Here is a 24,638-nt window from a genome sequence, read left to right on the forward strand (position 1 = left end):
CTTCCCCAGGATTTTTTCTCGTATCCATATAGAATTAGGCTTTTATCTGGGTATGAGAAAGCTTTTGATTAAAGGGCTAATCTAACGCTGACAGAGTACTTAAATTGTATTAGTCTCTACATACTGAAATTAGAGCGTTTAACGAAACAATTATACTAACGCTTTACATTTACCCAATAATCCAATTACCTATTTCAAGTAAATAAGTAGGTAAATCTAGGTTGAAAAAATAAAATCACAAAAAATGTTTTTTCATTTCAACTCTAAGTTGAACCCTTTCAATTCGTTTTCGAAAGCGGTAGCTTCAACACCACAGGATCTATAATATTCTCCGAAACTAAATATAACTACAGAGTTGTCTGCTTAATTAACTTTCAAGTTAAGCAAGTCAATCAATCAGTCTATAACATACTTAGTCTACATTAAACTTTTGGATGAAATAAAACAACCCTTCTTATTATTATATTTTGGTTAAGACGTATGCATTCACGCAATGCAGTAGTAATGCCACCTGTCATCAATCGTGATTGAACGTCATTATTGGCATTGCGTGCATCTATAGTTTTACTCACCTAACTTGTATTTTTTTAGTTTTTCTTACATCTATAAGTAATAAGACATTGTGACTGGGGTTTCGGTATTGATTCCTGAATCTGTCTAAAATAGCTTTGTTAGTTTTAAGAAACTTATGATGCAGCCTGGATATACCTGTGCATCGGACAGCATGTAAATGTTTTGCGACTGACCTGTCTCCGGTGGTGTCGGATTGCCGTCCCATCGGGTTATGAGAGTGAAGGAATAGGGAGTGCACCTGTGTCTGCGCAAATGCTCGTGCACTATAATATGTCCTGTCCAGCAGGCTGATCTCCTTAGAGAAAATAACTGCCGTAGCCGATAAATTGATCTAGATACCATTATTATAATTAATTGGTCTAGTCTGAATTATCTTTTCTAGACTACCTTTAATCTTAGTCATGAAATTGTCTAGCGTAAATAAAAAACTGTGAACTGTAGATCAATTAACTTTAAATAAAATATGTATGTAGAATATTATTCATCTTGTTAAACTTGCCAGACGAAGTTTTTATGTACACAAGACTTGCAACATTGCAAAATGAACTTTAGGTACTAGCAATAGAGTTGCGTTTAGAATACAGTATTTATATATTTGATTAAACGGCTGTTTCAGCTTTGGCTGCCTCGTTGTCTAGTGATTGGAAATGAGCATGAGGTCCAGAATTTGACGACAATCATGAAGGAACTGTTTTGTCTTTAAAATAGGTTCATATTGTGAAGTCATGGAAGTACAGGATAGCAAAAAACTTTTTCAAAATAGTTCAAAAGCAATGAAACAAAAACGTGCTCTTTATTTAAATTTCAATTTCAATTCCAGTGCAAACATGGTGTTTTAGTCCATTTAAAATACACGTAGGTATTAGTTTTAGAACGTGCAACCGTGATGGATCCTTCAAATTCGCGCTGGAAATGAACTAATATTCACTACTGTAAAACCGAACTGACGCAGCTGGGCCACACTGGAAAAAGGGGCTATTGTATTAAGCAGAATAAAGTAAACGTATGAATAACATTACGTGTGAAAAATTCCACTGTCACATAATACACGCCAATTTTCCATACCCACCATTTGTATTCTACTACCTACAATTACCAACAAAAAAAGTGCTACCAATCCTTTACGGCTCTCACTTTTAAGTAGGAAAATTGGTACTTTTGTTGTAAAAAGTGTCGTTTTGGTACCAGAAAGTGTGCAGTAGTGTGTGTCTAATGACTGCTTGTCAAGTAGTGTGGACTTTGGACTTCTTATGAATGGGGAGCTGGGGTATTCGCAGTACGGTTGGTGCGTTAGATGCTGCTGCGGCTAGGGGTTTTTTTCTTTGGAGATCGTGAATTATAAGCCAAGTTCTAAATATACAATAGTTCAATAATAATACTTAGAATCTGGTCAATGCCTGAAGAATTTTTACCAATTTTGTAGTTTGTTTTCATTTATTTACTATCCACATTCTCATCCATATTTGGTAGGTCTGTTGGAATGGATTTCTTAAGTAATAAGCGGAAGGTACTCTAAATTATTATGTTAAGAACCTTTTTTATGTAATTAAGTTTTCAGTTCTACTTAACCACCCATGCAACCACACCCATGATGAACCAAACATGCAACAGAAGACACAAACCTATACCGGTATCAAATCCACAGTCAGCAACGAAAGCTCTAGTGCGCATGATCCACAAAGGGAGTGTAATGATCAGTTTACTATAAAAATGGTGTCCCCTTGTTTGTTTGTTGGCAATTATTTCGTTGAAGCCCAATTTAATAATCAGAACTCGATGGAACTATAGAATTATGGAAAAGTACAAATTGGCAAAAGGGAAGACAGAGTGAAAAGAAAATAATGATCAAAGTTTTTTGTTATTTTAATGACCTTAAAAACGAACGGTCGTCTAATTTTTTTCTAGTTAATGATCAATCATAGTAACATTTAAAATCAACAGATACAAAAACCTGAAAACGTGAGATAATGTATTTTTTCTTTAATGTTAATAAAATACCTCTTACATTATACATTACGGTCCTGGCTGCTGTCATTGAACATCTTTGGCAGTCGATACGGGTAGTCAGAAGCCAGTAAGTCTGACACCAGTCTAACCAAGGGGTATTGGGTTGCCCGGGTAACTGGGTTGAGGAGGTCAGATAGGCAGGTGCTTCTTGTAAAGCACTGGTACTCAGCTGAATCCAGCTAGACTGGAAGCCGATCCCAACATAGTTGGGAAAAAGGCTATGAGGATGATGATGACATTATACATTACGAAGTAACAAAGCGGTTCAAAGCGTTATTGTCATACCAAAAACCAGATACAGTTCCAAGCTAGCGCGTTTTTTACTTAGCAATGAGTAAGATTATTTTGTACCTACAATAATATTATACAATCGATACACATCAGTTTTTTGCGAGATAAATCGATTTCATGCACTTTTTGTGTCTCTTATGCACAAAAAGTCTTGAAGAGATACCTAGTTAAACCGGTCAGTAACAAAACTTAAATTATTCTAGATTCTAGATACATATACACAGGTTTTATACATGTATTCAACATCATTATTTTCAACTGCACCATTCAATATTGCATTGCAATAAAATTAATGAATCTTTTCTAGTCTTTCTAATGCTGATATTGTAAAAAGAAAAAAAAAAACTGAAATCAACTCTCTCTAGCGACGAATGGCTATTACTTCAAACCTTTTTTTACTTTTTGTTCCTCACTTCGTTGAACCAGCTTGCAATGCTTCTCAATAGATGGCGTTAGGAGTACGATGAAAAGTTTCAAGTGTAATGTCAATAGATGGCGTTAGTAGTATGCGTTTGTTGTTAAAAAGAAAAATAAGATTTTGTGAAGTTGATGCTTTTTTTTCTATGAAAGTGTTCGTTTGTTTCTGTTTTCAGTTAGATTGGGTTTAGATTTATTGTTAGATGCTGTTTGTTGTTGTGTTTTATTGTATCCTTGATGTCATTGAATGATAAAGATTTTATACAGTGGAATGTTGAACATAGATTTTTTTCGGTTACCTTTTCACAGCTACGAGTTTTATTTAGATCAATAAGATTAATTCGTCATTATTTACATTACATATGTACCTTAACTATTTAAAATATTTAAACAAATCATTACCGCATACTGTTTTTCACCCATGTTCCAAAACAGCTGCTTCCCATAAGTAACCTTTCTCATAACCTTCCCGGATAAAATATACCTTAAAATATTATAAATTATGGATTAATCGTTAAATAGTGGAAGGAGTTAGATATGGGTACAGTAGTTTTTAGGATTATTCTTTTCATACATACATACGAAACTTTTCTCTTTATAACATAAATGAAATAATGAATTAACACTAGAACTGAGCCAGCAGTTTTATTCTTTTATAGGTACCTTAATTTTTATTGAAAATCGTGTATATAATCAGCCACATTTGAATTTTTCCTGCTGAACTATAAATTGCGTACTGAAATATTAGTACCTATATAGTTGATATTATGGATAATTGACTATATAGCTTTTCTTTAAGTTATGCCAAAGAATTATATGTTTTCCCCAAATGTATGAGTATCAAAAAAGTGAGTTTTCCGGATATAAAACTTAATTTCTTAAATTAGAAACCTGACAATTTTCAAACTAATTAGAAATAGGAATCTACTCTTTACTGTACGCATTAAAATTATACGGAGTTAAAGCTTATGAGCTTTTCTGGGATGACTACTGAATCTATTAAACCATTTATGATAAGCCTGTTTCTAATTTTTGAAGACTCTTTAGGAATATTGTAGTCTATATTTTATTGGGGCACGAGAAAAACTTCTTTCTGGAGGCAAGCAAAACAGCAGTAAACTGCTAGTCATAAGATCCTTCTATTTAAATCACAGTCATCTTTTCAATCACTTTTCTTTAACTTACAATCAATGAAAAATAAAACAAAAAAATATCTTATAACTCATACGCTTTCTTCAGACTAAGGTCAATGTCCTTACACACTAAAATGTTACGCAACACTGAAAGGCTCATTCATCGTCCATTGCCTGACTAATAAACTTACCATACAAACGAAATTCAACCTTAAATTTATCGCTATACGACCTAAAATCCTATAGCAAAATCAAAATGGAAATACGGAAATTTTGCTATGCAAAATGGGGTTGTATGACTTAGGAGATAAGGTTGTGTTTTGTTTGAAGATTGTAGATGGAAAAATGAAAGTTCGTGAAAGTTAGCACCTGTGTCACGAGTTATATAACTGTGTATGTGTTGGTGATTTTTATTACGATTTGTTTGTATGTGTGCGTGAATGTCACGGTTGTATAGCGAGGTGCGGCTAAGTATATTACGTTATTTAAATAATACTGTAATATTGATAGTTGTATTGAAAGGAAATCGATGCTTTTTTTTGTTCATTTTGCTTCTGAATGTTTTGTGCTTACAATTTGCAGTATTAAATACTGAAGGAATGGTTTTGATTTCGATACGGCTCCTTAAAAAACCACTACCAACTACATGTTTAACATACCTAATTACGTGTATCTGAAACCTACTAGTTTTTCAGTTAGTTATAGTTTCTTCTTTCCTTGATATTTCTTCATAATTTTATAAACAAAAGACATCAAAGCTCAATTCTAACGTATAGTACAAAAGACATCAACGCGTGGTAACATTCTGACTATCCATTGAGGATTAAAATAACATAAAATTAGATTATAATCTACTATTATTGCATTTATATTACTGGTTTTCTTCTTTTTTTTTTGCTATTTAACTCGAAAAAATATAAGAGTTTCTAATATTTTGTAATCACCAAATTCTGTTGCTAAACTAATATCAAAATGTAAATTATAGTAAAATGTTGCTTAGTTACACGTAATAAGAAAAATCTGTGAAATTATAAAGTTTTTTGATGAATTCAAGTTTAATATTTAACATAATCTATCTATATAACATAGGAACTAAACATCATACAGTTCATCGTAAACAATTATTAATTATCAGTAGAAATTCAATGAAAAGTGCTTTTCAATTGTATGACAGATACCTATATTTTATTATTTTTGTACACAAAATAACCTTACAAAAATCCACCATATCACATTAATTAAAAACCTTTAAAACTCCTAAAACCACGTGACATACAAATATCACCATGAATTTTCCCATACAAAAACCATGACATTCCTATATATTACCTAAATACATAAGCATCACAGAACGAGGTCACTATACGGATGTAACGCTAGTGTGCGTGAATGCCAGTGTCACGCACACTAGTGCAGTGAGAAAGTGTGTGTACGCACCTGTTTGTGAGATGGTAAATGAGTGTATGTATGTATGTCTACTAAACTTGGTTTTATGATGGGTTACTGGGTACTATTTTTATTTGTGGTTTTTTAGATGGTTTTGGTATTTATGGGAGTGATGATATGTGGTGGTTGTAATGTGTATAGTATTGAAATAAATAGTAGTTTGTGTTTGGCAATGAAATTCTTGTCGAGGTATAGCACTACAATTTTTCTAAGCTGCAGAATAAAATCTGTTTTGATTATGAAGACTAAGATTATGCTAATGTCTGAAACATAGTTGTTGTGAAAGAAATAATTGTTATAGAAAAGAAAACTGAAAACAATCAAACTACACTAAAACGTACTGAAGCTTAGTATTAAACTTAAAAGTTATCTACAAAGAATTTTGTTTAAATACTTAATTATATGAAAAATTGAGTATACCGAGCATGTTTAAAAACCGGTCAAAACTTAAGTAACTATATAATACAGATCTTCGTATTTTATACAATTTTATGTTAAGTTAAACGCACACTTGCACTTGAAACTTTCTTAATTTGTTACGTGTTACAAGTAGGAAACATTTTCTAAACTACATATTCTAAATGTGGATAAGAAGCCTATAAAGATATTTATGCAACTTTAATACATCAGTTTTCTTTTCTCTACCTTTGTATTAACTGTTTTTCCAATACCCCGCACCAAAAATTAGCTTAAACATATCTTTTCCAACCACTAACCAAAGGATAAAATTTTTCATAAAATCCTCGAAAAAAAAAACTTCAAATCTCAAACATCATTCCTACATTCAAAAATTTCCAATATGACATAACACTATTCAATACTAAATATTAGTTCTCAAATACTCTCTCGACACAAGTGTGCCGGGTTCAACGACCGACTTTCTACGGCGGCCATCTTGAATCGTGACGTAATAAGGATGCTGGCTTCATGTCTTTGTAAATGAAAGTTTTTGGTATACTATATGTATGTAGTTCGTAGTTCTTTTGGACTTTTTCGTAATGTTAGGTAATACGATTCAAGTCATTATGTACATAGATGTTTATTTTTCAGCTTGGATGACTTTATTTTCGTGTGCAGTATTGTAGAAGGATGTATGTATGAAATGTAGGCAAATTGAGTGTTATTAAAATATAAAACGACCTTTTTGATTTAGAGAAATTATGGTTAAGAACAATGATGAATGTCAAGGGTTTCTGTTTAAAATAAATCAACAAAAACTGTAATATTTCTTTAATGTATTACATTAATTATATGGTTTTTTGTTTAAGTGGTAAATAAACTAAATTACAATAGCTGAATCTTGTATTGTTGTATGCGCATTAAAATGTTTGGTTATACCTTATACCTTATGATTTTTGTTGATATGCCTCATTACTGGTAGCTATCTATTACATTTCAGGATCTTGCTTCAGACCAAGTTAATTAGGTATTCATTTTACAATGAATAAACTTTATATCATCTTGATTATGAAGAAAGGCTTAGCAAGCATATACAGTAGAAAAGTTTCTTCGTCGTTTGGGTAACTTTTCAGTTTATTTTACAGTTTCTAAAGCAAAATACATCTATGTATTCATAAGTAGACTCTGTTATTAATTTAATACTAATCAGCTTTAACCACGATTTCCCATCAACAACAAAAAAAAAACATAGTCACACCTTCCATCACCCACCCGACGCATACACTTCATTACCGAAAAAATCGCCCACCACCATCCCACGACACATCGGCAGTCGTAAATTACCAAAACACATCCGCGACTTCACTTTCACGCCACTTTCGACTGTGTGTGCCACTTCTAGCACTTTCACCTTCGAGAGAAAAATGCCACATCCGCCTCGCGAACGGTTGTTGCAAAATTCACCACCTGACTTTAGGTGTGGTCTTTATTTTTGGTGGGCAGTGTACTTGTGGGTACTTGTGCACCTGTGGGTTTGGCTTTGGCTTGTAGGTATTTGTTCGGTGGTTTTAGATATTTGAACACTGGTTTTGAGTTTGTATGAATGTTTTGGGAGTAGATGATGAGAAGAAAAATGTATTAAGATAGCTTAGTGGTGATATTTTTGAAGGTTCTGAGCTCGTATCAATATTTTTGGAAGTAGAGAATGAGAAAAAGAGATTTAAGCAGACGTTTACTTTAAAATCTTAAGAAAATATGGGGAAAAATACCAATTTACTTTGGAAAGTAACACAAGATATCTATCTTACTACTAGAAACTAAGAAAATTATGAAAACACTAGCTTTAGTCAGAATCAGTCATAAACCTACTTTCAGTGAGAATTACTTAGGACTCCTGGATAAAAGTACCACCTCAACAAATAGATTGTCTAGTACTACTTGGGGGTGCTGTCATTTTTGTAATTTAGACGTTAAAAAGTGCTAATCTGATAAGCCTTGACTTTATAGAATGTTTTAAATCTGACCAGTAATATTTCAGCCTTATTATTTTAGTAAGTTGATTACCAAGACGGTTGTATGGGAAGAAAATTACATGACAATAATCTTAATGAATATTATAAAAGTAAGGAGTTTATTTCTTTGTAAGAATTTACTCGTGCCATGTCTTATATGCTACTGTAACATTGTACAGATTCACAGAAAACTGAGAAATTCGTTACAGGTCTTTAGGTTTTATACCATTGAGTATTTACTGTACATTTGATCAAAATTCTAGACTGAAAGGCAGCTAAATCAAAAGTTAACGTCGTCCGAATACAAATACAAATTCAGGTACTTTTTCGAAACAAGTAGGTATCTATTTGAAAATGAAAATAACAAAAGGCAAAATAGGCTTCTTCTTTCGCCTTTTCTATCTATGTATGTGATGTAAGAGATAGTATATTGATCTTACTTGAAAATCTATGTAGTGGGATTTGATGATCAAAGCTTATTTTCCTTCTTATTTCGTAGTTTCTATCTTTACTTTGAACGAATATATTCAATTTTAAGATTTGCTACGATACCTTCTTAAACGTTATTGCTCAACAAGCAACTACAACATACAACCTCAATCCAATCAAAACGTACCAATATACCATAGAAAACACCATAAAATTATGGGGTCATAACATGGGTGGGCGCCTAATCTCACTATTAAAAAAAAACTGTAAACATCATACCCATCCGATTTTACTCTTACACGACACAAATTTTCACCTAACTCCCAGCTTTACCTCAAGGGAATTTCAACCTTAACGTCTTAAAATTAAGGTTGATTCTACAGTGGTGGGTAAAGGAGATATGGTGTTTTGTTATGGGATGAAAGCACCCATTGAGGGCACTGTGTTTACCAGATCTCACGGTGTGAAAGCAAGAGAAAGGTGTGTATACGGACATTGGAGCCCAAATTCCTGAGTCGGTGAAAGAGATTTTTTTCCCCTTAGTAGTGAGACAGGTTGATTTTTCTTGATAGGCAGTTTTGTTAAGTTGAAATGCGTAGTTTTAGAAATAATCTCAGTATATAGGAGAATGTAGTTTGAAAATGTATGAAAGACTAGCTGTAGTCTGCGGTTTTAACAGTGTCCCGAAGGAACTACTTCTTGTAACAGTATAAAAAGAAGCTTGCATGTTATTTCAATGTATAAACTATAGTACTCCCAAGTTTCATGTAAGGAACTACTTCTTTCAATAGTATAAAAAGTAACTTACATGTTATTCTAACGTGTATGTTATGTTAGTGACAAGTTTCATCAAAATTCATTAGGTACTTCTTGCTGAAAAGAGTATCAGACATCGGAACACCAATACTTTCACGGATTTACTATTTAGTCTGATAGGTACTCATGTCGTTTTTGTATGTAACTTAATAATAGAGTACAGTATATTGGAGTACAGTATATTAAAATATCGATTAATGAATATCGGTTAATAAACGACCCTGATATTATGGGGCGACCAAAGCCTCCCTTTTGGAAAGTCAGTTAAAAATAAGCCTTATCAATTAAATAAAGAACATGAAAACTTATTGGGTTCTCACATTTTAGGGAGAATTACAACAAAATAAAGATAGATGTTACATAAATGTCCTTACATTACATTCTTTAGCTGTGTGTATGTTTTCTAAGGAAACTATGCCAATAGTAAACTGTATTGACTGATGTGTTACTGTTTTTTTTAGGAATCTTAGGTACATCAAAACAATATCATCAACTTTATATTTTATTTTGAGAAAGTAAAATGAGTGTGATAAGTTATTCCAAAAGTTATTCTCATTTTTTACAAAAGCAGGTATTCCCATTGGTACCCTACCTATATTACTTCAATTTATTTGTAGTACCTAGAGTAAATGTTGTATTTTAGGAAAATCTGAGTGCCAAGAGACTTTTGAAACCTTTTAATCTTAATGTGATTTCAAAATTATTAAAGAACACACTTCTGACTGCTTCAAAGAAAAAAATACATCTTTAATTAAACTAACACTCCCAAAATGAGAACTTTAAACAAAAAATGCCTCTTCATAATAATTATGAAAAATAAATTACAATCAACGTGTTTAATTTATTGTAACTCGCTAAGATAATTATTAATATGAGAAAACGGAACAAAATACAACAAAAATGTATGCAAGTGAAAGTGTCACGCACACACTGACAAGTTGTCTATGTAGTGGTGGAGAAAGTTTCCCGTCTACATAATAGAGATTGTGAAGGCATGGAGTCGAATTGTGTCTACATTTCTTAGTTGTCTTGGAGTGAAAAATATTGTGTTAAATGGATTTGTGAAACCCTTGCTAGTGTTTTTACAGCATACAATAATTAGTTTTATTTTTCTTCTCGCTCTTATTATATTTAATTTTGAGATAGTACAAGTAGAACTGCTATAGGTTTTTACATGACCAATGAAATCGAACCAAATTTATACTTTTATCTACATGACCTTTCTTTACATGGAAAAATATGCTTCAAGTACTTAGAAAATAGTCTAGTTCAAATCAGAGGGATTTGTTCAAATAAAAAATAAATATAATGAATGCGTAAAATATTTGATTAATTTAAGAAACCAAATGTAGTTCTTAATACAAAATAAAAAAAGTTGTTGTACAAATAATAATATTATGATATTTTTTTCCAAATACAACCCTTTTACGCTTTCAACAAACAAGCGAAAGAAAATATAAACCAACACTACTCCACGCATCTCTCTGTCCAATCGTTTTCCTATCAATGTGTGGGAGTGAAAGGCGTATACATACACGGCCGTACCCACGCACATGTATTTGTGTGAGTGTGAAGATGGCATGTTGTTTTTTTTCACATTCTATCTATATTGAAAACTAGTATAAAAGTGGGTTCGTCCGTGTACTCGACTTAGTTTCTAAACTGCTATAGACGGGGGAATGTTGGCTTTATGTTTTTCAGGAAAAATTATGCTGGAGATATTTTTTCATGTTCGTAGACTATTTAAATAATATCTATTTTAATGTGGATATTATTTTCATTTTGTACTACAACTAAAATGAGAAAGCGCAATTCGGAGAAAGTTATAACTAAAACTAAAATTATGATTTCATCTTATCTCTATTCTATTCCATCCTTATATAGGATATTTACACTATTTATAAATATTTTTTTATTTGAAATAATATGATTGCGTCCAATTTCATCAAGTTACTAAAAATCCAATACGAAAGAAAATCTATTTTTTATACAAAATACAGAGGTACATACATACTACTCAGTTATAATAAACGATGTCACCAAATAAGTTTTATATTTGGTATAATTACTTGGTTTTTGATGATTTCAGTAATTGCATTCAGTAGTATTACAGATTGGACGGTATACGATACGACGATCTCTATGACTGAGATAAATACTCTTATTATATTAGGTTTTCATGTCATTAAACGTTCATTTAAGTTATATATTTAAATGTCTGTTTAAAAATAATCAATATAACCCCCATTTAATAAGCCCGCTTAATTATTTAAGTTTTAGTATAATATGCTTCGAATTAAACGTACTTTGAAACTACCGTGTGAAAAGAGATTTTTCCTAGTTTCACGTAAGTTGTCAATAGATGGCGCTAGTAGTTTCTCACAGACACTATTACAAGTTAACGCTACGGTAGCTACGAACCCGTTAAGTTAGTGGTTTTATGAACAAACCGTAAGATTCGAATACTTCGTAGATAGCTATGTTTAACGGATATTTTGAAAAGTATGGAAGAAAAAGCTGGGTTCTTCAGAATTTAGAAGGATGTATGAAATTGGTATGTTTTTTAACAAGCTGTCTCGTAGAAGCTGTAAAATATTGCTTAATTTTATTTTTTTCTTGCACACAATATAAAGTCTGACTGAAGTTACGGTTTATCACTTTTACGTTATAAAAGTCATAAGTAAAAGAAAAAGAGAGTAGAGCAATATGGGGATTTTAGAGACAAGAATACAAAAAGGTTTCAATAAAAATTCAGTTTATTTGTTTCTTAAAATTAATTGTACAGTCTTATTATTCAATAATATAATTCTTACATCAAAACACAAAGTTTGGTTTTATGACACATAAACCCGTAATAGTTAACTACATAATATAAAATAAAGCATTTTTCGGAATAAATATATTTTTTTACAAAATCTTCACTGAAAAGAAATTATTTCTTTTTTTACTGATCATACCCTGTACTATCCAAGCTTGTTATTATTTGTACAGTGTTTCTCTTTTATTAAAATTTATAAATTAAGGAATAATAAATTATAGTACTCTTAGTAAAAATAAATTATAAAACTCTATAAATATTTTTAAAATTCACAACGAATTATGCACCATTACATTCAGCTTTTTAAATAAATAAATTTAAAATTTAAAGCTCACAAACGCACCATGAAATTAGTTTTAAAAAATCTTAAAATTAATAGTTAGTCAATTATTGTTTAATATTTTGCTTATAATTAAAAAGATCATTGGAAATCTGTACTTAGTTTGAATATTTTACAATTTTCTTTTCCTATGATTATAATTTTTATACCGGTTAATAATTTAATAAATAAAATTTTAAATAATTGATAGCATTATGTAAAATAATAAATTGTACTTTAAATGCGCTTGAAATAAGATAAGAACAGGGACCATACACTCACACATATTTTTACTACACTGACGTATTCCTATTCCATTTTCTAAATATTTTTAGCAAAAAGAAAAACAAAAAATCTCTTTATCTTATTTCAATCGCACCCCAAAAAAATATAGCACGATCCTCTCCATTCCTCTCTGTTCGTTCCTTATGAGCTGATCTGAGCCTTGTAAGCCAAGTCATTGGCATCACCTCCAATGTTTGAAGACCTGGCGTAGGGGTAGGTGGCCGCTGATGCCGTGGGGGAAGTCCACTGCTGGGAGGACTGGAAGCCGGCGAGCTGGGGGAAAGGGAAAACATTTTAGATATTTTCAAATGTCCATAACATGAAAAATTAAAATTTTTTGGAAGATAAAGAGAACTGTGTGTTGTATGACGAATACTTGTGGTTTTGAGTAATTTGAGAGTATCAAAGTTGTGGTGGCTTAGTTTACAATGTTCCTGGCAGGGTTAGATTCTAGTCAGGCAAGGTCAGGCAAGTACCAAACTAATATTACCTAGACCTTCCTGTGACCTTTGTTAAATCCTATGAGCACCTCAAAAATGCAAAATTATCAATACAAAATTTTATTTGGGATCCGTGCATCATGTTTTTATCTTGCACACTTCTCTCTTTTAACATCGTCTCACAACTACAACATTATTTTCAGCCAATTTATCCCCAATTAGAAAAAGATTAAATCCGAAAATCCCCTACCTTCCCACTAATGTTATTCAATCCACCGCCACTCAACAACTTCTGTATGCCCAAAGCTGCAGCCACCACGAACGCCAGCTTGGCGACCACCAGCGCCTTGGTGACCAGGAGTGTGAGGCCTCCGAACAGAAGACCAGCTACTGCCAGGACTTTCACTCCAATGCCAGCTAGGAGTGGGGAGTATTTCTTGATTTTGCCTCGTGCTGTGGGAAAATAATTGTTTTAGGAGTTTAGATATATGAAAGAGTTTAAATGTCAATAAAAGACGTCTCATTCCCCAACAAGTTTTGGAACAGGGCTGGAGGAAGAAGAAGAAGTTCTGTCAGAGTTTTCTCAAATCCATCTGATAGACTCTTACATGGATTAATAAGAGGTCTATTTTGTTTCTGATCAATTAATTTTTTAGAGCTAGATAATTAGATGAGAATCGCAACTAAAATGCATTATTTTTTATTCGCAACTTAAATTTTTATTATCTATAATTAGTTTTAAATCAATTGTGCAAAATTAAACTGGCACTGAAAGTCTAAGAAGATTAATGTGATTTACTACAGCCGCATACATAGTTGACTACGTCACCGCAACCTTTGCATCACACAACGTAATCTAGTAATCTTGACCGCGCGTTACATCAGCTCATGTAATAGAGCATTGACTTGCATTGTTGAGAATATTTCAAGAACAGTAAACATTGAAACTATTTATTTTATTTTTTATATCTGTGCCCTACAAAAGTAGAAAATACAGAGGGGATTTATATTCGATAGTCAAACTATATATACAGCCATCAAATGGCAGCTAATTGACAAGTTGTTATGGTACAAGCCATCCATTAAAATATTCATAACAATTTTTTTAAGTATGTACCTAAATTATTTCTCCGAGAGGCTTTAAAAATGATTTAGTTTATTTTTAGGCTGTTACGTTTTGATTCGCAGGAAAATCCTTATGGGTAATATTTAAAAAGAAAAATGAAATAAATACTAATGAATATTATGATAAACTGTTTTCTAACGAGCCCCATTTCTCCACAATCTGCCGTACGACACAACCTTGACCACGCGATCATTTCCAACGTAACAGTTCATTCACCCCATACTTTCATTATGATATAATATTGTAATTATCATAAGCTGTACTCACGCTAGCATTCATACTTAGTACTAAGTATTTCCTCAATAATAATGCAGTCACGAAAGCTTGGAAATAAATAATTCCGTTTAGACATGTGAAAAAACATGTGACATTAAGTGTTTATTGTGAATTAGGTAGGTAATGAAGACTAATATTTTTTGTTAGTTTCATATACAAAAAAATATATATTTTTGTTACGCTTAATATTTTCTGGCATTAAGTTCTTTATTTGCGTTCCCCGACTTCGTCAACGTGTTATGTATACTTTGGGCAGTCTCTCTGATTCTCTATCCATATACTACAACAGTAAAGTAAATTTTCGACTAGCCTTAAATCCGCCATCGACTCAAACATATATTTTAGACGACTATAAATATTTAAAGCCACATTGTTTTTACCAAATATAAAAAAATAACCCCATTGCAAGGTTACAACCTACACTTCCCAGCTTCATCCCTAACTACCAGACATACCGCTTTCAATAAGCTATCCATAGTATAGACACACATAGCACTATAAACCCGCCGCTACAACCTTGACCGCGCGGCCGCTGCTCACGTAACAGTTCACTGACCTACTATACTACTTTCATTTCTTATGTATGGTTTTATAGTTATTATAGTTATTGAGATATATTTTTGATGGGAGGGGTGAAAAATGATTTGTTTTGTTAGTATAGGGATGAGATTTTTTGACTTGTTTACAGATTTGGGAATTAAGTCAATCAGTTTTTTTTACCCGTTTTGGATTATTTTGTGAAATGTAACTTCTAATCAATGGAGTAACTAGGCATGTAAAACATATCTGAGAAAGAAATAAATAAGGTAGGTTTATTACTTACACTTAAATTTCGAATTATATTATATCACTGTGAAACCAATGCGTTTAGGTACCTACTTTTGGCACACTTTGTTAGTAGAATAATTTAGAAAAAAAATTGTACCGGTAGTTTTTAGTTTTTGCATGGTGGAAGACATAATTTTATAAAAGTCAGTCTTCACTTATAATATTTACCTTCTTCAAATGTCCTAGCCGCTTCCCTCAGTTCACCAGGCTCAAACTTGACATTCAGTTTTTCTTCTCCTGTCGCATCTCTGAAAATAAACACAATACAATATAGTAAAATTCTCAGAACACAACAAAGTTTTCTTACGTAAATATAGAAATCAATTTTCTTTTTCAAACATGTATAAGTTATTTCGTAACTGAACTGAAACAGTACAATTTTGCACGCATTTTCACTTCATTTGCATGACTATTTATTTCCATGTTTGGTGTCATTTATTTATTCAATACAAACGTGTTTTTTCGATCACTTTTAGAAAAGATCTTAGTAAGGAATCTTATTAAAACTCTTCTTCTTATATTGCCTAGACATTTCCCTACTATGTTAGGGTTAGCCACCAGTTTATACAGGCACATTTGAGGACTAGTGCTTTGCATTGCTTATTCAATTCAGTACCCTTCAGTAAGACTGGTTATCAGACTATCTAGAATACCCATGTTAAAACTACATTATCCAAATATCTAGAAATAGCGCATAATAACATTCCACAGTAAATAGGTAATCTAGCATTTTTTTTTCAAATTATTACCTATACTATTTCCTTAGGTTGGGCACTTCAAATAAACGAACTCTTTTGCTTTTTAATACCTGTTAGTTTACAGTCTACATAAGCGTCAATTTCCATAATTAAGTTTCAATTCTATTAAGCTTTTAATACTTAAACTTTTACTGTGATAAAGAGTTCCCGCCTGATATATAATACGCCTAATACAATCATCTCTAATCCAGATAAATGCGCGAACATTTATTCAAGTGAAAATGTTTCATACATTGAAACAATATAGTGAAAGTGTTTGTATGTAAATGTCATACAAATTGTATTGTATGAATAAAGGGCGGAGACATTATTGAGGAGTCAACTAAAGTAAAAGTTTTTTATGTTATTGAGTAATGCAATCCGAGCCATGAATTGGGGGATATGCACACAAAAATACCAAAGAAATGAAAATATTGTGAAATTTAATCCATGTAGGTATATGTAGTAAGAATTTTATCATATTAATTTTATTCCTACAGAAGGATAATACATAAAGATCTCTATTTACTTTTAAAAAGTTCATAGTTTTCAAAACCACTGTGGCAATTAGAAACAACTAACGAAAGCTGATAGTGACGAGGTAGCTCTCTGCCTATTTGTATTTTCAATGATAACAAATTAATGCACAGTGACCAATAGTTCTGATGGATACAAGTAGGATCTTTTATTGATTAATTAATCATGCAATGGGCCCTCCGCGTAGGCAAAGCCTGAGGAAAAAAGTACTAGGATTTTGATAAATGCCATATCTCTTCAAAAACTTTACAACGTTTTTCAGTCACCAGTTTTACATCGCAGGATCTTGATAAGTATTAACAATTCCGGATCCAGGAAGCTACACATGTGTATGTATTTAAGATCTTCTTACAAAGGCTAAAAACTTGAACTTTCAACAAGACACGTCAAAAACAAACAAAGAAAATGTGTTTTTAAAACATTTGGAAATCAACTACGCATGACAAAGTGCTTCTCGTCACCTGTTTAAGGTAAATTAGCTACAAACCTATTGTTTTATCATTTCTCTTTGGAAAGTGTGTTTTTGAAGGGACATTGCCCTTAATAATATTCACGCCTTAGTTAAAGTTTTGGTGAAATATGTAGGGTCTAAAATTAAGTTTAAGTATTCTGCTCCTGTCAAGAGCTTTGATAGAAAATAATTCGGTTGACTGTAATAATGAAAATTATTATACATCCATGATACTGAATGTCTATAATATGTAAGCTTAATTTTATTATTTATGTATCTTTATATCAATAATATAATTTATTTCTTTTCCAATATCATGCAATTCGGTAAATCTTGATTGCTGCCACTTAATGTCGTAATTGTATGCAAAACTTAATTCATTTTTTTCATAATATTTCCTCACATCTATTTCTTTTTAATTAAACCCATCTAACAAGTGCCCTTCTCATTCCCTTCTATCAAAATTAAAACAAGCAAGAAAAAACACTTACTTCTCAATAGCGACTCCAGAGAACAGCTCAATTCTCCCATCTTCTTCACTCCCAGCTCCTGGGGCGGCACTGCAGGCCACCACAGCCACAATCAGAAATACACAATACACACGCATTTTCAATTAAAAAAAACTTCCAAAAAATTTAGGACTAAAGGCTGCTCTAAGGATTTTTTAAGGCTAACGTATGGTGGCAGCTCTAAGGCTTTTTTAGTCCTGAGTGTAAGAAGGTTTGGGATAAAGTGAGATGCGACTGGGACCGCTCGCTTTTATATTCAATGTTATGGTAAGCAAGGACGGGTGTTACGGAATACTGTGTAGCGCGAACGAAGGGGCTTGATACTTGGTGAGAATTGGGAGCATGGGTTATTTTTTTGGTAGTGAAAAATGTGGGTTGTTTATGATGGATCAGTATTTTAAGTACGTGTTTTATTAAAAAAATAAGAACTTTTAGATTGACTTTAAATTCACAGTTTGAGTAAGTTTTTGGTTGCCACAGATTTTGACCAATTAGGTTGTCAAATATTAGAGGTCAGATATTGAGTGAGGTCGTAATCTGTTTGGTTGCTTTTTGCTTTTTTAATCCCTAATTCAGGCAGAAATAGAAAGATTTATGACACTTAATAATTATTGTTTTAAACATTAGCTCAGTTAAATCTACTAATACCTATTTTAAATAGTATAATAGTGGGATTGACATGGAAAAAGATATTTTTTCTCTATGGATGTATTCTTCCTGTACAAGTCTTTAATACATAAAACTTCAAGTATCAAAATCTCTCGCAAGCGAGTGCTAACACTCATTCATACATTACGCTGCGCACACGCCGTTCTTTTGACAAGCGTTAAACAAAACGATACTAGGAACTACTGTTGTACAAATGTAGGACAAAAATAATATTGCACAACAAAATCTATAAAAGATGGCTAGGTATAAAAAATATTTTATTAAGGAAAGGATATTTGGACCATAATTGGAACCTTATCCTGGATAATGTGTTCCAAATGTGATCCTAGCTTTATTTTTGTTTTAGTTCACTAGAGTAAGTTAAAAAGAGCTTAGATTATAAGATGTTATAACAAAGAGAGTAAGAGGATGGTCTAATGAAGATGACATAAGATCATTCTGGAAAAAGAAAATTACTTGAATTCCAGAGTATATTTTAGCTGATCACTCACCAGCATTAAAATATCCTATAATCATAAAATACAGCCAAATAAACAAATTCAAATAAACATACAGCTTACACAAATCCCAGTACACAATTCCTGCCTCGGTCAGTATTTCAAGAGAAAATATTTATCGTCTTTTGGCAATACCCGCGTTATTGTTGCATTCTTTTTCGATTTGCTGTCAAAATGCACTTTCTAAAGGACACTTTACATCCGCATCCTATGGTGTATGACGTCATACAGTTTTATGTTCTTTTAAACGGATTTCTTAGCATTTGTTTGCAGAAGATGTTTTGAAATAGATGACTCAGTTTAGATAATGCTAATGTGATAGTTAGAACACGAGAGAGAAATAGTGAGCTGAATTTGAATTTTATGTTCCCATTGTTTTAAATGCCTTTGTTAAAACTATAATGGTGCTGGTTTCCAGTCTTAACTTACCGTCTTAAGATACCCTTGATAAGACTGATTTTCAGATTTTCTGACTTCTGATTACTGAAAATTACAGCTGGGATACACAAAATTAACCGTGCCTCCCAAAACTTCTAAAATAGGCCATGATCGTCAGTAACTCACGTAAGTACCTCAAAGATAAATATGAATGATTAGTATAACTCCATTTTACATAATAAATTGACGAATTTTGAAAAAATACAGTCTTAGAAATATGTTGTTCAAATGATACATAACATCAATTTTTTTTTCTCAATATTAAAAATAATATTTCTCCCTAACTTCCAAAGTGTACTTAACAGTCAAAATCTGTTCTTTCCGTCCAAATATCTGGGGATTAGAAATGTTATCTCCCAAACGTGATGATCTTCAAACGGGTCAAGGATGTTGCGGGAGACTTTCTCCAATACATCTATTGAATTGTACCTTAAGGGTAGGCGCACACGCAGCTGTCATGGAATATAATATTTTAGGTTTATTTCGCCCGTGTATGAAAAGTAAATTGGACAGGAAAGATATACAATAGAATATTTAATGAAAAAATGTTTTTCATAGCTTAAAATGACAATAAACCAATTCAATCTTTTTTAAGTCGGCGGATACAAAAACATGTAACTGAGTGCTTAGTCTTTGACTTTGATGATGAGTTGAGTTTGATGATGATGATATGTGTGATTAAAATCTACGAGTATTTGAGTGTGCTTCTAAAGAACAAAGAACTAAAGTAGGCATTTTTTAAAAAATGCAACATATTTAATTCCATATTAAGTTCGTATACATACGCAGAGCATTCTGTCTATCAAAATAATTTGTAACATAGAGATAGGATTCATTCGCTATTTGGCTTTAAACTAACTTAAGTGTTTTATTTTTTTACAAAAAGTTTATTTTTATCTGGGTACGTGACATGGGATCGTATGTGTGCGCAGAGCCTAGTTCGTCAGCAGTATGGCTGCGCTCAAGGTCGCGGCAATGAACTTGTATCGTCGCTTACTTTCTATTTGAACTGCACCTAGTATATGGAGAAGTTCCAGATAAATATAATATCAAAGAAAGTTATTAATCGGGTCCTTATTGTGACTGATAATTTATTGTTTTTCAACAGCTGTGGATGTATGTAAGTTTGCACCTCACCTCAATTAATTGTCATCATTGACCTTTGATATTCACATCTCTTACACCTCCATGATCTTTATTTTATTAACCGACTTCAAATAAAGGAGGTTCTTAGTTTGACGGTTTCACTTACATTCCGTAGGAACTAATTCACGCACAAGGATAGAAAAGTAGACCTACTTGATAATAAACAAGCCATCTAGCACTGAAATTATATTTCAAATTGGTCCTGTAGGTATTGATATTAGTGCGTTCAAAACTCTTCAACTTTATAATGTTATTACAGACACTGGTCGAGTTGGCTTAAGACACGGAGGACAGAAGACTAGCGGAGGTGCCCTAACGTAAAATCTCCTAACAAAGCAACGCTCCAAAATTCGGGTGAGCGGGGGACGAGGAACGTTACTGGCTCCACCCGTGCTCCACCCTTATACGCCTTTTATGGGAAGCCACCCATTTTTTGTAAATCCATCTAGCGTGGAATAGGACAATTAAGGTCTAACCCTAAACTAACACCGACCACTAAAAAGTGAAGTAAATACTCAAACTTAATAATTCTTTAAAAATAGTAATTGAATTAGAAAGTTTGAAGAAGCATTCATTTGAAATGACCAAAAAAAAAAGAGAGAGATAAAAAAAGTTAGAAAAATAATACTTATACAAGTATTACCGGGTGCAGAGAACTTGCCCCACAACAATTTATTTACCCGCTCAGAAATGAAATAGGTATGATTCTACTAGGAATCATAAAACGGAGACTCGATTAAAAATCATTTTTATTCACCACGGGTCTAAAATACCCCCATGGTGTTACTTAAGTATCAACGTATGTCATTGTGTTAGTTCGTCTACTAGCCACTATGGCGTCACAAGCACGAAAATTTGTTCTTTTTGTTCTAGAACCGTACTGATGATGACTGTTGTTCTTTTCGATGTTGCCATATTATGAAATTCACCAAGAACAATGGAAATTTTATTAAACATTTTAGGGACAGCGTTATTTAAATTAGAATTTTCACAACTATATCATATTGACGCATCCACTAGTTGAGATATTTTATGTGCGTCGAATGTTATCCTGAGTAAAAGTACAGTCAAAAAGTGTGTAAGGGAAGAGACATATAGGTTAAATATTGCTGAGGATCAAGATAAATAAATGTGTAAAAATTTTCGTAAAAAGTTTTATTTAAAATAACACAGTAGGTATTAACAGAAAAATATTCTATAAAGCTATAGACAGGAACATCCTTGTTCATCCATCATAACAAAGATATTCATATTCACTTATCCAGTAATCTTCAACAAAAACACGTTTTTTTAGATAAAAAAATAAAAGTTGTGACAATTTTTAAAATAATTGTAGCTTTCAAATAAAACCTCTTTTAAGTATGGGTGATTGAATTTTCTACGACTGGTAACACTGATAAAACTACATCTGTAGTTTTGAACGCATAACCATCAAGGTGGCTGAACCACTTGTAAAGGTAAAAAATAATAGTTTAAAAACTATTATTTTTATTTTTCATACCGAATTCATAGGGCTGCATTTCATTAGCCAATCCGCCACTTTGGGACGGCCGCCATATTGGATTTAGGTTACGTGATTATTATTTTACGTAAAATAATAAGTCTCCACCTGCCATTTTTACGTGTGCAAATATTGTTATCGGCAGGTGCCATAGTACCATAATTATCCCCATTCCCAGTCCATTAGCATCCCATCCTAATAGCCCTAGTAGTTTTATTCCATAATTAGCAATAGTTTAACACAGACCCGGGGATTGTCCTTGGGTACATTTCTATAGTGTATACAGGGATAATCGTCGGTTTTGTGTTGCCATTTCATTAAAGTTGTCTCTAAAGGGCTTCAGCGTGTTGGCTTTAGCCCCACGTTCGCCTTCCAAAAATCAGTTTGTTTCATAGAAATCAGTTTCTTCAAAATGTATGGAACATATTTTGGAATATTTCGTAGGTATCCAGTTTGGTTTATTTATGATGCGTATCCATGTGTTTCTTATATCATGGTTAACGGGAAATCTAAAAAAGGAAATAATAATTAATTTATGAAATAATATTTTCGTAAATTAATACTTATTATTATTGCAACGTGGTCTATCTGGCCTGACGAACGCAATTTTACTTCAAATATTAAGTCAACTACTTACCGAAAGATGGCGTATTTTAGAAATTTTAAAATTTCATGTTTTTTTATTTGTTTTGGTTGGTAAATAAGGTATAAAAAAGCTTTTAGCATGCAAGTAAAAATGAAGCTGCTATTTTAGCCAAAATTGGTACTAATAGTATGCATTGATACGAAAATAATACAAATTCACTAAAAACTTCTAAAAATTCAGCTATTCGACGACAGATGTCTCTAGCAAAAAATATGTTTTAGAGTTAAAATATTACTTACACGTGAAATGTTATCCTGTCAGTATGTTTGAGTTTGGATCCTGAGCAATTTCTACAATTTATAACAGCACACTTCATCGTTTTTATCAAATAAAAAATAAAATATATTCAAATTGTGGTAAAATACGACTAGATGACAAGATGTCAATTTGAAGTGAAGGACGGTATGTGGGCGTTGTCCATCCACGCCTGCCGTGACGTAGTCGTGACGTATTTGACCTACCTGAAGGCGCGTGACCTACCTGCTTTAGGGCATCTCCGCTAGTCTTCTGTCCTCCGTGGCTTAAGAGCACTCTATCCTTATAATAAACATATGTTTATCTCCATATTTCCTATATACTATCCACATTGAGAAGCACTGGGTGAGTTGCGCAACGCTGAGAGTGCGTTGACACACTTCACGTTGTATAACTAGTATTTATACCCGCCGGTCAGTGTTATAATATAACTTTATGATATACCTACTAGTTATTATTTATTACGAGATTTTAAGGATTTGTTAAGATGTTTTTTATTAGTAGTTTTATTTGGAGAGATTTTTTGTGTGACTATTGAGCAAAAGAGATGCGTCCTTCATTTAAAAATTATATTATCACCAAAATTAAAGTCATTGATTCAAAGAAGGCTGAATATCAGCACTTTTTGAAGATCAAGTTTACAAAAAATAGCCATTTCCATGTTTTTGTTCGGAAGAAAAAGTGGTGGAAATAAACTCCCCAACAACTAGCCAAATTAATGAGGCCAGAATAATCTTGCTTTTGTGTAGGTATCTGTATAATATGTTTCCTGAAAAATACATAGGTCTTTCATATGGTACCAGCACTTAACAGGTACCAGCCTTTTTATCACCCTACTGTTGGATATCAGACACATAAAGAAGGATAAAATAATTAAAACAAAATTCTAAGCCTGTATTTTTTTATAATTTCCATCAATTATCTTGATAAAAGAATAATCACAAAGAAGCAAATGTTCCAATCTGTTTGTAAGAAGGAAGAAATTTAAAATAATCAAAAGAATTTCCACTTAACTGGAGTTCCACACTTTACAATATATTTGACTAAAATCCATGATTACAATAAACTATCCGGTACAAAAGAACTGTTTATTCAGAATCAAAATGACTTCACATAACTACTGGATGGTGCAACGGTCTTCGTAAAACTGGGCACTGAAAGGGTTATCCAGAGCCAGGGTACTTTCTGCTATTTTATCTCGAACTTTGTCAGACACGATGTATATACCACCAACAACTTTTCTTACACCTTTCGCTATGAACATTTTAGGGTTGTGTCTGTGGAAAAATGCCTTCATCTTTCTGTGTCTTAGGGCCATTTTTCGTCTGATAGGGTGTGGTCTACTGAACACTGATCTCTTTTTCTTCGGGAACATTCTTCTTCTTCGCTTCCCCATCTTTAGTTTTCTGTTTAATTCCTATTTGATCACATTGTAGTTTGTTCTATTGGATTTTTGAATGGATTTGTTACGAAATTTTGTTTGGTTTTTGTATTCACATTCTGCCGTTTTGAAGTTTTTTTGGATGTCAGATATGCTGCTGTCAGGTATGGTTATTTTTTGACTGCTTTTGTTTATATGCCAGGTTTTTACTTTTTTATGGATAGCTGGTGTAAATACTCTTTGTTACTGACTTCTT

At 32.4% G+C, this 24,638-nt stretch overlaps 1 protein-coding gene across 1 annotated transcript; it reads right to left on the bottom strand.

Moving 5' to 3' along the window:
* Positions 1-13,031: 13,031 nt before the first annotated feature.
* Positions 13,032-18,036, bottom strand: LOC110375950 (uncharacterized). Its single transcript, XM_021334256.3, has 4 exons — positions 17,832-18,036; positions 15,784-15,863; positions 13,636-13,838; positions 13,032-13,218 (listed from the first exon to the last, which is right to left on the bottom strand). Exons 1-4 carry the CDS (start codon positions 17,945-17,947, stop codon positions 13,087-13,089), a joined length of 531 nt encoding a protein of 176 aa, XP_021189931.3. The 5' UTR covers positions 17,948-18,036; the 3' UTR covers positions 13,032-13,086.
* Between the last annotated feature and the right edge of the window lie 6,602 nt (positions 18,037-24,638).

This window comes from Helicoverpa armigera, chromosome 21, assembly GCF_030705265.1.
Source record: "Helicoverpa armigera isolate CAAS_96S chromosome 21, ASM3070526v1, whole genome shotgun sequence".
Classification (NCBI taxonomy): domain Eukaryota; kingdom Metazoa; phylum Arthropoda; class Insecta; order Lepidoptera; family Noctuidae; genus Helicoverpa; species Helicoverpa armigera.

What these genes read in the sequence shown, in the direction of transcription:
- LOC110375950 (XM_021334256.3), bottom strand. Translation starts at nt 17,947, where the DNA reads ATGCGTGTGTATTGTGTATTTCTGATTGTGGCTGTGGTGGCCTGCAGT. An exon ending in TCTGGAGTCGCTATTGAGAA is followed by an intron (nt 15,864 to 17,831) that starts GTAAGTGTTTTT and finishes GTTTATTTTCAG; the next exon opens with AGATGCGACAGGAGAAGAAA. An exon ending in GGCTAGGACATTTGAAGAAG is followed by an intron (nt 13,839 to 15,783) that starts GTAAATATTATA and finishes ATTTTCCCACAG; the next exon opens with CACGAGGCAAAATCAAGAAA.